This window comes from Oryctolagus cuniculus, chromosome 6 (assembly GCF_964237555.1).
Source record: "Oryctolagus cuniculus chromosome 6, mOryCun1.1, whole genome shotgun sequence".
Taxonomy (NCBI): Eukaryota; Metazoa; Chordata; class Mammalia; order Lagomorpha; family Leporidae; genus Oryctolagus; species Oryctolagus cuniculus.
This window is the reverse complement of record NC_091437.1, coordinates 22,929,895-22,943,665: the sequence shown is the minus strand read 5'-3', so window position 1 is coordinate 22,943,665 and position 13,771 is coordinate 22,929,895. Positions and strand designations below refer to the sequence as shown.

General features: G+C 45.4%; 1 protein-coding gene across 4 annotated transcripts in view; it reads right to left on the bottom strand.

Moving 5' to 3' along the window:
• The window catches only part of SEC24A (SEC24 homolog A, COPII coat complex component), a 106,071-nt gene that overhangs the window by 12,390 nt on the left and 79,910 nt on the right, over positions 1-13,771 (bottom strand). For all 4 annotated transcript variants that reach the window (XM_017341061.3, XM_002710215.5, XM_070076102.1 and 1 more), the window contains exons 16-17: positions 9,452-9,625; positions 3,087-3,197 (exon numbers count right to left, since the gene is read on the bottom strand). In XM_017341061.3, the coding sequence (XP_017196550.2) occupies positions 3,087-3,197; positions 9,452-9,625 (285 nt within the window). The remainder of the gene's footprint in view (positions 1-3,086; positions 3,198-9,451; positions 9,626-13,771) is intronic.

The following is a 13,771-nucleotide window of genomic DNA, read 5'->3' as shown; positions in this document are numbered from 1 at the left end:
AAAAAAAAAAACCTACTATGTTTTATTTATTTGAAAAGCAGACTTACAGGGAGACAGGTCTCCTACCCGCTGGTTTACTCCCCAAAAAGCTGCAAAGGTTGGGGCTGGGGCTGGGCCAGGCCGAGGCCAGGAATCCGGAGCTTCCTGAGGGTCTCCACATGGGTTCAGGGGCCCGAGGACTTGGGCCATCTTTCACTGCTTTCCCAGGTACATTAGCAGTGAGCTGGATCGGACATGGAGCAGCCAGGACTCCAACGGGTGCCCATATGGGATACCAGCATCACAGGCAGAGGCTTAACCTACTTTGTACGCCACACGCCACCCTGGTCCTCAACTTTTAACAAAATGTAACACTAGCTTCTGGTGGATGTTTCACCAGGCTCCTTACAAGGAAAAGGTTCTAGGTAGTAAATTCAAGAAAATGGGTAACTCTCCCTGCTGTAGGCATATTTTATTTGAAGCAAATGGACCTTCTGAAAGTTCTCCCTGAAGGAGAGAAATAGCAAGAATCAAAATAATGGGGGCCGGCACCGTGGCTCACTTGGTTAATCCTCTGCCTGAGGCACCGGCATCCCATATGAGCCCCAATTCTAGTCCTGGATGCTCCTCTTCCAGTCCAGCTCTCTGCTGTGGCCTGGGATAGCAGTAGATGATGGCCCAAGTGCTTGGGCTCCTGCACTCGCATGGGAGACCAGGAAGAGGCACCTGGCTCCTGGCTTCGGATCAGCACAGCTCCGGCCATTGTGGCCATTTGGGGGGGTGAACCAACGGAAGGAAGACTTTTCTCTCTGTCTCTCTCATTGTCTGTAACTCTGCCTGTCAAATAAATAAATAAAATATTTTTTTAAAAAATCAAAATAATGAATTTGGGGTCAGGTATTTGATGAAGCAGTGAAGAATCCACTCGTAATACCTAGATCCCATATCAGTGTACTCAGGTTCAAGTCCTGGCTCTGCTCCCAAACCCAATTTCCTGCTAATGTGCACCCTGGTAGGCAGGGGACTCAAGTACTTGGGTCCCTGCCACCCAGGTGAAAGACCTGCACTGAGTTCCTGGCTCCTGGCTTTGGTCTGGCTAGCCCCAGCCATCACGGGCATTTGAGGAGTGAACTGTAGATGACAGCTCTGTGTCCATCCTTCATCTTTTTTTAAAAAAATGATGGATTTGAAAAACAGATTAAAGAAATCAAGAAGGCAACCATATTTGAGATGGAAGCAAATAGGTGAAGATATTAGTAAGCCTTCTGATAGCTCACATGAACTGGCCAAGACTGCAAACAAAGCAAGCGTGACGGGCACTTCAAAAAGTTCATGAACAGGTGTATTATGAAAAAACTACACATGGATTTCAAAATGCTTCTGCACCAAAAAATTTCTTTTAATTTCATTTTCCTATGAGCTTTCTGAAGTTCCCTCATACATGTAGCAGTAAATTGCTTTTCAATCCCAAATGCCATGACAGCAAACCTAATCATCTTTCTCTTAATTCAAGCTAGAGATTAAAAAAAAAAAAAGGTAAAACCATTAAGCACTGATGTCAAATATTACTAAGATATGGTTATTCAAGTCCAAAGCAGAGAGAGAGAGAGACAGCAGTTTGGTTATGGCCAGTGAGGAAGGCAAGAGGGAGCCGCAGTAACTAACAATGGGCAAGAAGCCCTTCTTTGCGGTTGAAAGAAATGTTCTAAAACTAGACTGCGGTGATGGCTACACAGTTTGGAAATACACTACAAACAACAGAATCATTCATTTACAATGGGTGACATCACACAGTATATAATTTTATCCTCAATAAAACTGTTTCAATACAGGAAAAAAGGAACTTTAGATCTTTGCATTCAAATAGTATCTTGCATTCTTACATTTTATTTTTCAATTTTTTAAAGTGACCAGCAGAATGATGTTTTAAAGATTTATTTATTTGAAATGCAGAGTTACGGAGAAGGAGCGACAGAGAGAGAGATCTTTCATGCACTGGTTCACTGACAAGATGGCTGCAATGCAATGGACTGGGATGGGCCACACAAGTCAGGAGCCAAGAGCTTCCTTCCAACTCCCACATAAGTAGCAAGGGCCCAAACACCTAGACCGTCCTCCACTGCTCCTCCCTGGCCATTAGCAGGGAGCCGGAGCCAGGACATGGGTGACCATATGGGTTGCTGGCATTGTAGGCGGCAGCTTTACCCAATATGCCACAACACTGGCCCCCTCAAATGGTCTTTTTTAAAATTTTTTAATTTTTTTAATTTTTTTTACAGGCAGAGTGGACAGTGAGAGAGAGAGAGAGAGAGAGAGAGAGAGAGAGAGAAAGGTCTTGCTTTGCCGTTGGTTCACCCTCCAATGGCCGCCGCGGCTGGCACGCTGCGGCCGGTGCACCACGCTGATCCGAAGCCAGGAGCCAGGTACTTATCCTGGTCTCCCATGTGGGTGCAGGGCCCAAGCACTTGGGCCATCCTCCACTGTACTCCCTGGCCACAGCAGAGAGCTGGCCTGGAAGAGGGGCAACCGGGACAGAATCCGGCGCCCCGACCGGGACTAGAACCCAGTGTGCCGGCGCCGCAGGCAGAGGATTAGCCTAGTGAGCTGCAGCACCGGCCTCAAATGGTCTCTTAAAAGCACAAACAGGACCCAAAACTTTGAAACGTGTAAAGCCAGTTATTTAGGAAAAATAAAATATGTGCATTTATCTAATGTTACTGTTTAAAACATATTTAAGCCGGCACCGCGGCTCAACAGACTAATCCTCCGCCTAACGGCGCCAGCACACCGGGTTCTAGTCCCGGTTGCCCCTCCTCCAGTCCAGCTCTCTGCTGTGGCCCAGGAGTGCAGTGGAAGATGGCCCAAGTCCTTGGGCCCTGCACCCGCATGGGAGACCAGGAGAAGCACCTGGCTCCTGCCATTGGATCAGCGCGGTGCGCCGGCCACAGCACGCCAGCCGCGGCGGCCATTGGAGGGTGAACCAACGGCAAAGGAAGACCTTTCTCTCTGTCTCTCTTTCTCTCTCACTGTCCACTCTGCCTGTAAAAAAAAAAAAAAAAATATATATATATATATATGTATTTAAAACAGGTGATGACAACTCTTACCCATATTTGCCAATAACCCTGAAATTGCTTGGACATCAGCTCCAAGAAAGACTTCATTCAAAGTAGAAACCACAGGCAAACACAAAGTGTGGACACGAATTCGTCTTTCACCTTTGGAGAAAACACACAAACGGTATTAAAAGACAGTCTATTTACAAACATTATTTTAAAGATACTTGAAAGAAAAAAATCACTTCATGTAGGGTCTTAGAGTAAGCAGAGATAAAAAAAAAATCAGTCACAGTATTTTTTCTTCACAACAATCAAGATCACTAACAGAAACAAAATGAAAACCTTTGGAAATCACCAGACACTATAAGTTAATCCCAGAAAATTCTTGGCAGCAAGATCTTTTTATACCAAAGAAAAACAACCAAAGGCAATACACATACTACAGACTAAGTGGCACATGAAGACTAGTGAAGCTATATATATGTATAAGGAGCTCATTCCAAATAATTATAAAGAAAGAAAATGGATAACATGGCTTACAACTTTTATTCTAGATTAAAAGACTGATGACAAACAATGTTTAGCATATTATATTCACAACAATTACACAAAATTAAAGACTGAAACGAAAAGGGCAACAACACAAATTGGCAATACCTTTTTGATATGCCATATGTTATCATGTAACAAGATTTTTCTAAACAGTTAAATTCTAGATCATGTAACACCATTTCTACAACTCTACTTTTCAGAAATCTTGTCAAGTGTAAAGAACTGTATACAAGACATTACAAATTGTGGTAAAATGCATTTAAACTGTTAAAACTCAAAGTTTTTGAAAAAACATAAGTACAGGGAAATTGGCAGAAAAAAACAGGTTATACAATTATAGAGCATAATTTAAATTTAAAATATATTCTTACTAGAGGTTATTTTGTATTCATCAAACTTTGATATTTCATTTCCATTTTACAAAAATGATTTTATAACATAAAAGGATAAAAGGTGTCCTTGAACAAAAAAACAAAAAATGTACTTGAACAAAAAATCCAAAAACTACTCAAGCATATGATGTGCTCTTTGGCAGCTAGAACACAAGAGAAATTTATCCACCAAAACGTGGTCAACAAGAAATGTCAAATAAGTATATGAAATGATGTCCCTCATTATTTACTAGGAAAGATGAAATCAAACAAAAGAAATAGCAGCACACACTTAAAAATCTCAACATTACAGGCCGGCGCCGCGGCTCACTAGGCTAATACTCCGCCTAGCGGCGCCGGCACACCGGGTTCTAGTCCCGGTCGGGGCGCCGGATTCTGTCCCGGTTGCCCCTCTTCCAGGCCAGCTCTCTGCTGTGGCCAGGGAGTGCAGTGGAGGATGGCCCAGGTGCTTGGGCCCTGCACCCCATGGGAGACCAGGAAAAGCACCTGGCTCCTGGCTCCTGCCATCGGATCAGCGCGGTGCGCCGGCCGCAGCGCGCCGGCCGCAGCGGCCATTGGAGGGTGAACCAATGGCAAAGGAAGACCTTTCTCTCTGTCTCTCTCTCTCACTGTCCACTCTGCCTGTCAAAAAAAATAAAAAAATAAAAAAATAAAAAAAAAATCTCAACATTACAAGAGCAAAATACTAGTAAAGATGTGAAACCGCTGAACTCTCAAACACTGCAGGTGGGAATGCAAAACAGTACAGCCACTTTGAGAAACATTTCAGCATGTGGTGATGAAGTCAAACTTCTCACCATGCAACCCAGAAATTCCACTCCCAGGTACTTATGCAAGTAAAACAAAAGTAAGCTCACTAAAAAACTTCTATACAAATGGTTACAGTGCTTCTACTTAAAAATGGCAAAGACTAAAATCAATCCAAATGTTCCTCAACAGGAAAATCAACCAACTGAATATGACAGAGCACTATTTGGGAATAAAATCAAACCTCCTAACAGATGCAACCTACAGATAAATCTCAGATGTACTGCATTATGTGAAAGAAGATGGGTCCTGGAGGGTACATACTTCACGATTCCATTTTTATGAAATCCCTGCAACAGTAAAACCTACAGAGTCACTAAAGAGCTGAGTGGTCACTAAGAGCTAGGGACAGGGAAAGGCAGACTACAAAAACAAGAGGAGATTTGCAAGGTGATGGAATTGACTGTGACATCCTGATGGTGGTAGGGGTTACCTGATGCATTTGCTGGAACTTTACATTATTACTATGTGTCCATCATAAATGTGTAAAATATTAGTAAGAAAAATCAATGGACAAAAGAGGACTAAGCTACAATAATAATAAAAATTGATGTCTAGAAACAAATCCATCCTGTCTTACATTTACAGCATGTTTTATCAGACAGAAAATCTAAGCATTCCTATTAATAAAGATTTTTATTAAAATGTATGTGTTACACATTTTTTTAGATGTTGGAAGGGCAGGAAAGATTGGGAAACAACCCCCCAATTTTTTTTTTAATTTGAGCAGCAGAAAGACAGAAGGAGACAGGGAGATAAAAGGTTCTTAACTGTTGGTTCACTACATAAATGCCCAAAAATTCTGGGGCTGGAACTCAATGTAGGCCCGCCATGTGGTGGCAGGGACTCAGCTGCAGGAGCCAACACCACTGTCTCCCAGGGTCTGTGTTAGCCGGAGGACAGAGAGGAGTCAGAGCCAGGACTCGAACTCATGATAACGGACACAGGCTAACTGACCAAACAAAACTCCCATCCTCCAAACGTTTTATCTTCCGTCTGCTGCTTCACTTCCCAAATGGCCTCAACAGCCAGAGCTGGACTAGGCTGAAACCAGGAGCCAGGAGCTTCTCCCAGGTCTCCAACATGGGTGCAGGGGCCCAAGCACTTAGGCCATCATGTGCTGCTTTCCCAGGCACATTAACAGGGAGCTGCATTGGAAGCAGAGTAGCCAGGACTCCAACTGGCACCCATATGGGAGAACTCTGGCTTCAACCCACTGAGCCACAGCTCCAGTCCCTATTTTACTTTTAAAGATTTATTTATTTGAAAATCAGTGTGGGGCCAGCATTGTGATATAGCGAGTAAAGTCACCGCCTGCGGCGCTGGCATCCCATATGAACGCCAGTCCAAGTCCTGGCTGCTCCACTTCCAATCCAGCTCTCTGCTATGGCCTGGGTCCTTGGGCCCCTGTAGCTGCATGGGAGATTGGGAAGAAGCTCCAGGCTCCTGGTTTTGGATCAGTGCAGCTCTGGCTGTTGTGGCCAATTGTGGAGTGAACCAGTGGATGGAAGACCTCTTTCTCTGCCTCTCTTCTCTGGGTAACTCTTTCAAATACATAAATACATCTTTAAAAGAAAAAAAGAAAGAAAGAAAGAAAGAAAATCAGTGTGTGTGTGTGTGTGTGTGTGTGTGTGTGTGTGAGAGAGAGAGAGAGAGAGAGAGAGAGATCAGGAGAGACAGAGGGACAAAGAGATCTTACAGTGTTGGTTTATTCCCCAAATGGCTACAACAGCCAGGGCTGCGCCAGGACGAAGCCAGGAGCCAGGAGCTCCATCTGGCTCTCGCACATGGGTGGTAGAAGCCAAAAGGCACTGCCCATCTTTTACTGCTTTTCCCAGGCCATGGGCAGGGAGCTGGATCCGAAGTGGAGCAGCCATGACACAAAATGGTGCCCATATGGATGCTTGCATCACAGGAGGAGGCTTTATCTGCTACACAATGCTGTCCCCACCAAACTCATTATTAAAAAGGTAAAAGAGCAAAAATGGGAGTAAAAAATCTTGAAACTAAGAAAATAAATTTATAGGGGTGGGGCTGAGGCGCTGGAGCTGAGACCTATCTCTTCCCTACCCTATCTTTCTTACATACCTCACTCTCCCTGAACTCCACACCTCTCCTTTCACTAACATCTTGCCAACTTTTCTTATTTTTATTCAGGGAGACTCAACCTCTCTCTTTGGAAACACATCTTGGGGCCAGCACTGTGGTGCAACAGTTAAGCTGCTAGCTGCAACCCTGCATCTTGTGAGGGCACCAGTTGGCGTCTTCCTGCTCCACCTCTGATTCAGCTTTCTGCTGATGCACCTGGGAGCACACAGGAGGATGGCCCAGGTACTTGGGCCCCTGCTGCCCACATAGGTGACCCGGATGGAGTTCCAGGCCCCTTGCTTCAGCCTGGCCCAGCCCTGGCTAATTGTAGCCATCTGGGGCGTGGGCCAGTGGATGGAGGGTATCTCTCTCCCCTAACCCCCCTTTCTCTGTGTGTTTAACTCTGCCTGTCAAATGAATAATACATAACTAATAAATAAAATCTTAAAAATTTAACCTGCTGTCACATCACATAAAATACAAATTAAGGGGCTGGTGCTGTGGCATAGTGGGTAAAGCACCACCTGCAGTGCCAGCATCCCATATGGGTGCCGGTTTGAGACCCAGCTGCTCCACTTCCAATCCAGCTCTCTGCTATGGCATGAGAAATCAGTAGAGGATGGCCCAGGTCCTTGGGCCTCTGCACCCATGTGGGATACTAAGAAGAAGCTCCTGGCTCCTGGCTTCAGATCGGCGCAGCTCCGGCCACTGTGGCCAACTAGGGAGTGAACCAGCGGATGGAAGATCTCTCCCCACCCCACCCCTCCCTCTCTCCCTCTGTGTGTGTGTGTGTGTAGCTCTGACTTTCAAGTAAATAAATAAATCTTTAAAAAAATGCAAATTAGATGAATTAAGAGCAACACAGCACATTCTTTAAAAATATCTTTAATTTTTCATTACAAGCTCCTTTAAAACTTAACTCAAGGGGCCAGCACTGTGCCAGAGCAAGTTAAGCTACTGCCTGCAACACTGACATCCCATATAGACACCAATTTGAGTCCCAGGTGCTCCACTTCCAATCCAGTTCCCTGCCAATGCATCTGGGAAGCCAGCAGAAGATGGTCCAAGTAGCTGGGCCCCTACACCCACATGGGAGACTTGGATCAATCTCCTGGCTCAGCCCAGCCCTGGCCATTGGGACAATCTGGGGAGTTAACCAGCAGATGGCAGCTCGCTTGCTCATGCTCTAACTCTGCCTTCCAAAAAATTTTTTAAACAAATTTATCATCTCTCTGAGGATTTTCCTGGGGAGTGTATCTTTTCCTTTTTTTTTTTTTTTAAAGAGATTTATTTATTTGAAAAGCAGAAAAAGAGAGAGAAAGCGAGAGAGAGAGAGAGAGAGAAAGAGAGAGAGAGGAGAGCTCTCTTCCACCTGCTGGCTCACTTCCCAGATGGCTGCAGGAGCTGGTCCAACCCAAGGCAGGGGCCTGGAACTCCATCCAGGCCTCCCACGTGGGTAGAAGAAAGCTAAGTACTTGAGCCGTCATCCATGGTGTACACTGGCAGGAAGCCAGATGGAAGCAGAGGCAGCACCTGAACCTAGGCACTCTGCCTTGGGATGTGAACATATCCAGCGGCAGCTTAACCGCTGTGCCAACGCTTTCCCTGAGGAAAGGTTTTGAAAATTCAGACTTATTAAATGATGTATCAGTTATTTATTAACTGATGTCTGATACACAATAGACTCTCAACAAATCTGTTAAACAAATGAATAAATGTAATAGTTTAGGAGAAGGAATGGTAAACATCATGGTTCTACCAAGAATACCAACAAAGTTCTGGTGATTACAGATTGGTTTCAGGATCCCTTGCCCACAGCAAAACACTCAAATCCCTTATATAGTCTTATATAAAATCTAGATCACCTGTAATAAATACCAAGTACAACTTGACAGCTATGTAAACAGCTGATACACTGTAGGGGTACTGGAATAATGAGAAGGGAAAAAGCCTGTCCATGTTGATCAGACACAGTTTTTCTTCTGAGTATTTTCCCTCTGCACTTGGTTGAATGTGAGGACACAGAACCTATGGAGGTGGAACCCAGGGATACAGCAGGCCAACTGTACTCTTCTGGCTCAATGGAAATGAGAAGTCACCTTCCAAGAACAAGGAGTTTATCACAGGCCACAGAATATGTAACCACATCAGAAAGCTCACCTCGGAATAGACATCTGGCCTAGAGGTTAAGCTACCCATTAGGATGCCAATGCCCCACAGCAGAGCACCTGGGTTCAATTCCAGGCTCTACCACATGATTCCACCTTCCTGCCAATGCACACCCTGCAAGTCTACTCAAGTAGATGGCTCAAGGTCTTGAGCTCCTGGCTTCAGCCCTTTCTCCCCCACCCCACGCACTGAATGCATGTGGGGAGGGAACCTGTGGTTGGGGCTCTCTGTCTCTGTGTATCTCTCTGCCTCTCAAATAAATAAAAAAGTTAATAAAAGAACTCACCTTTACCACAACATCGTGCTAATGGTTAATTATACTATTCTGTCACTAAAAACTTTGTTCAAGGGCAGATCTCATGTCAGATTTCATACCACAATAAAAGCAGATAAATTAAAACTTACCTTTACTGGATGTATATAAGAGTGCTGACTGAAAAGAAACCAGCTGAGTGTCAGTAAGACTCTCTTCCACAGACATCTGCACTGCATAGCCGGCGTCTGGGTTGACATTGGGCAAAGACAGTAAGTCTGTTGACCGAACAAAGAAGTTCCCATGGAAAGTATGAATGGAAAGACCTAGAGGAGAAAAGAGAATCAAAATGACTTACATATACCTAGATATGGACATTTATTTTTTGTTCTAGTCACCTATCAGACTGGTACAAAGTAAGAAAGTTTATATAATACACAATACTTGGTGAGGATAAGAGGTAACAGATGGCTTCTTAAATGAAGGTGCAAATGCAAATTATCAAACAACTTTTATGGATGGTACATTGGTAACATCAAAGCTCTAAATGAACACTTATTTTAATCTTTCTGTTTTTTAATTTTTTTTTTTTTATTTGACAGGTAGAGTTACAGACAGTCAGAGAGAGACAGAGAGAAAGGTCTTCTCTCCATTGGTTCACTCCCCAAATGGCCTCCACAGCTGGCGCTGCAATGATCCAAACCAGGAGCCAGGTACCTCCTCCTGGCCCCCCATGCGGGTTCAGGGCCCAATTGGGCCATCCTCCACTGCACTCCCAGGCCACAGCAGAGAGCTGGCCTGGAAGAGGAGCAACCAGGGCTAGAACCCAGCACCCACATGGGATGCCGGCACCACAGGCAGAGGATTAACCAAATGAGCCACGGCGCCGGCCCCACTTATTTTAACCTTTCAATACCATATTTGAGAACCTAGCTAACAAATATACTCAGTCAAGGACCAAATTTTTATTTGTAAAAACCTTTGTAGCAAGGCTGGCATTGTGGCACAACAGGTTCAGCAGCTGCCTGCAGTGCCTCCAGTTTCAGGCCGCGCTGCTCTACTTTTGACCCAGCTCCCTGCTAATGTACCTGGAAAAGCAGAGGAAGATGGTCTAAGTTCTTGGGCCCTTGCTACCCATGTTGGAAACACAGATGAATTTCCTGGCTCTGGCCTAGCATAGCCCCAGCCATTGTGGCCATCTGGGAAGCAAACCAGCAGATCAAATACCTCTCTCTCTATGTATCTCTCCCTCTCTCCCTGTAATTCTGCCTTTCAAATAAATAAATAAATAAATGTTTAAAAAATTTTTAAGCAGACTTATCTGTAACAGCAAAAATCAAGAAATGCTGTCAGACAGCTTCTCAGCAGGAAAATAAAACTGTGATCTGCCCATTATATTGAATACTAGGTGGAGTTAAAAAGAGATGGATTTATATGAACTAACATTAATGGAGTTTCAGTATTCACTAAGTGAAAATAAGTGCATATATGTATTTTCTGGAAATACACCTTACTATGTAGCAGCGGGCTTCAAAATGTTCACAGAAACAGGGAAAATAAAATTGTCCAGGAACTTTTTAAAATCTCTTCTTGAAGATGTACCTATGCATGTAAACATCACTGTTAACTACATAAAGATGGGGTCAAAGTGTATATGTAGTGAAAAGATGTGTGCAAACTGATATGAGGAACTGAGGTTTTATCAATAATGCTTTATTTTCAGCAAGAAGAGATGTTAAACACCAACAGGACAGTAATATGTAAGAAAAAGGGGGCTGGGTATAGTGCAGAGCAGTCAAGTCGCACCTGGAGCACCGACATCCTATATCAGAGGGCCTGGGTTTAGTCCTCCCATCCTCTCTTTCTAGATTGCTGCTAATGCACGTGTGAGGAGGCAGCAGGTTCTGTGTGAAGTGGCTGGGTCCCTGTCATGTACATGAGACCCTACAGGGAGCTCAGGGGCTTCACTTGGTCCACCTCTGCCAGAGAGGGCATCTGGAAAGTCAGTCAGTGGATGGGAGATCCCTTTCTGCCTGTCTTTAAAATAAATTTAAAAAATATATGTAAACAAAAATAGAAAAGAACCAAAATACCATGGATTTTAAAAATGCAGGTATAATCCCCACTGCTTTAATCTAGAGTTAAGCCTAATATATGGATGGAGAAAATTTTGAAGGGCATGTAAGAAACTTTAAAGAACATACTGAATTATACTTGATTTCTCCTTTTATGTCATTTTGTACTTCGTCTTTTTTTGTTAACTTTATGAAGACTATGTATAAAAGAAAGAAGAGAAACCCAAGGAAGTTACAGACAAAGCTTTTTTTTTTTTTTTTGTAAAGCAAAAACTCTAGGATGAGGGCGAAGGCTTTTCTTTGTATAGAGTAAGGTACATAGGGGCCGGTGTTGCAGTGCAGCAGGTGAAAGCTTCCCTTGCAATACTGGAGTGCTGGTTCAAGTCCTGACTGTTCTGCTTCCGATCTAGCTTCCTGCTAATAAGGCTGGGAGGCAGCAGAAGATGGCCAAGTGCCTGGGCTGAAGTTACAAGTGTGGGAAATCACATTGCAGTAACTGGCCCTTGGCTTTGCCTTGGCCAGCACTGGCTGCTGTGTCCATTTGGGAGTGAGCCAGCAGATGGAAGATCAACTTCTCTTCTTTCTGTTACTCTTTTTTTTTTTTTTTAAATTTTTTTTTTTGACAGGCAGAGTGGACAGTGAGAGAGAGAGGAGAGAGAAAGGTCTTGCTTTGCTGTTGGTTCACCCTCCAATGGCCGCCGCAGCCAGCGCGCTGCGGCCAGCACACCGCGCTGATCCGAAGGCAGGAGCCAGGTGCTTCTCCTGGTCTCCCATGGAGTGCAGGGCCCAAGCACTTGGGCCATCCTCCACTACACTCCCTGGCCACAGCAGAGAGCTGGCCTGGAACAGGGGCAACCGGGAGCGAATCCGGCGCCCCGACCGGGACTAGAACCTGGTGTGCCGGCGCCGCAAGGTGGCGCATTAGCCTAATGAGCCGCGGTGCCGGCCTTTTGTTACTCTTTTAAATAAATTTTGTTACAGAAAAGGTACATAAAAAATAGCCTCTGTGTGGAGCCAGCACTGTGGTGAGTAGGTTAAGCCCGTCTGCAGTGCTGGCATCCCATAGGACTGCCGGTTTCAAGTCCTGGCTGCTCCACTTCCGATGCAGCTCCCTGCTAATGTGCCTGGTAAAATAGCAGAAGGTGGCCCAAGTGCTCGGGCCCCTGTACTCCTGTGGGAGACCCGGAAGAGGCTCTAGGCTCCTGGCTTCAGATCAGCCCAGCTCCAGCTATTGCAGCCATTTGGGGAGTGAACCACCAGAAGGAAGACCTTTCTCTATGTCTCTGTCTGTAATCCTGCCTCTTAAATAAATATATAAGTAAATCTTTAAATTAAAAAAAAAAAAGGCTTGGGGGCCAGCACTGTGGCACAGCAGGTGAAAGCCCCGGCATGCAGTACCAGCATTCCAAATGGCCACTGGTTTGAGTCCTAGCTGCTCCACTTTTGATCCAGCTCCTTGCTAATGTGCCTGGGAAAGCAGCAGATGATGGCCCATGTCCATGGGCCCCTGCATCCATGTGGGAGACTTGGAAGAAGCTTCTGGTACCTAGCTTCAGATTGGCTCAACTCCAGTTGTTGTGAACATTTGAGGAGTGAGCCAGTGGATAGAAGACCTCTCTCTCTCTCTCTCTCTCTCTCTCTCTCTCTCTAACTCTCCCTGTAACTCTGTCTTTCAAATAAACAAAATAAATCTTTTTTTTTAAAGCCCCTGGGGGCCGGTGCTGCGGTGAGGTGGTGAAGCTGCCACCTGCATGCCAGCATACCATATGGGTGTGGGTTTGAGCACAGGCTGCTCCGCTTCGGACCAAACTCTCTGCTATGGCCTGGGAAGGCAATGGAGGACGGCCCAAGTCCTTGGGCCCCTGTACCCACATGGGAGAGCTGAAGAAGCACTTGGATCCTGATTTTGGATCGGCATGGCTCCAGCTGTTGCAACCATTTGGGCAGTGAAAAAGTAGGTGGAAGACCTTTCTCTCTCTCTCTCTGCCTCTGCCTCTTTCAAATAAATAAATCTTTAAGAAAATAAATCCTCGGCCGGCGCCGCGGCTCACTAGGCTAATCCTCCGCCTAGCGGCACCGGCACACCGGGTTCTAGTCCCGGTCGGGGCGCCGGATTCTGTCCCGGTTGCCCCTCTTCCAGGCCAGCTCTCTGCTGTGGCCAGGGAGTGCAGTGGAGGATGGCCCAGGTGCTTGGGCCCTGCACCCCATGGGAGACCAGGAGAAGCACCTGGCTCCTGCCATCGGATCAGCGCGGTGTGCCAGCCGCGGCGGCCATTGGAGGGTGAACCAACGGCAAAGGAAGACCTTTTTGTCTCTCTCTCTCACTGTCCACTCTGCCTGTCAAAAAAAAAATAAATAAATAAAAAATAAATAAATCCTCTGTCTTGTCAAGTACAA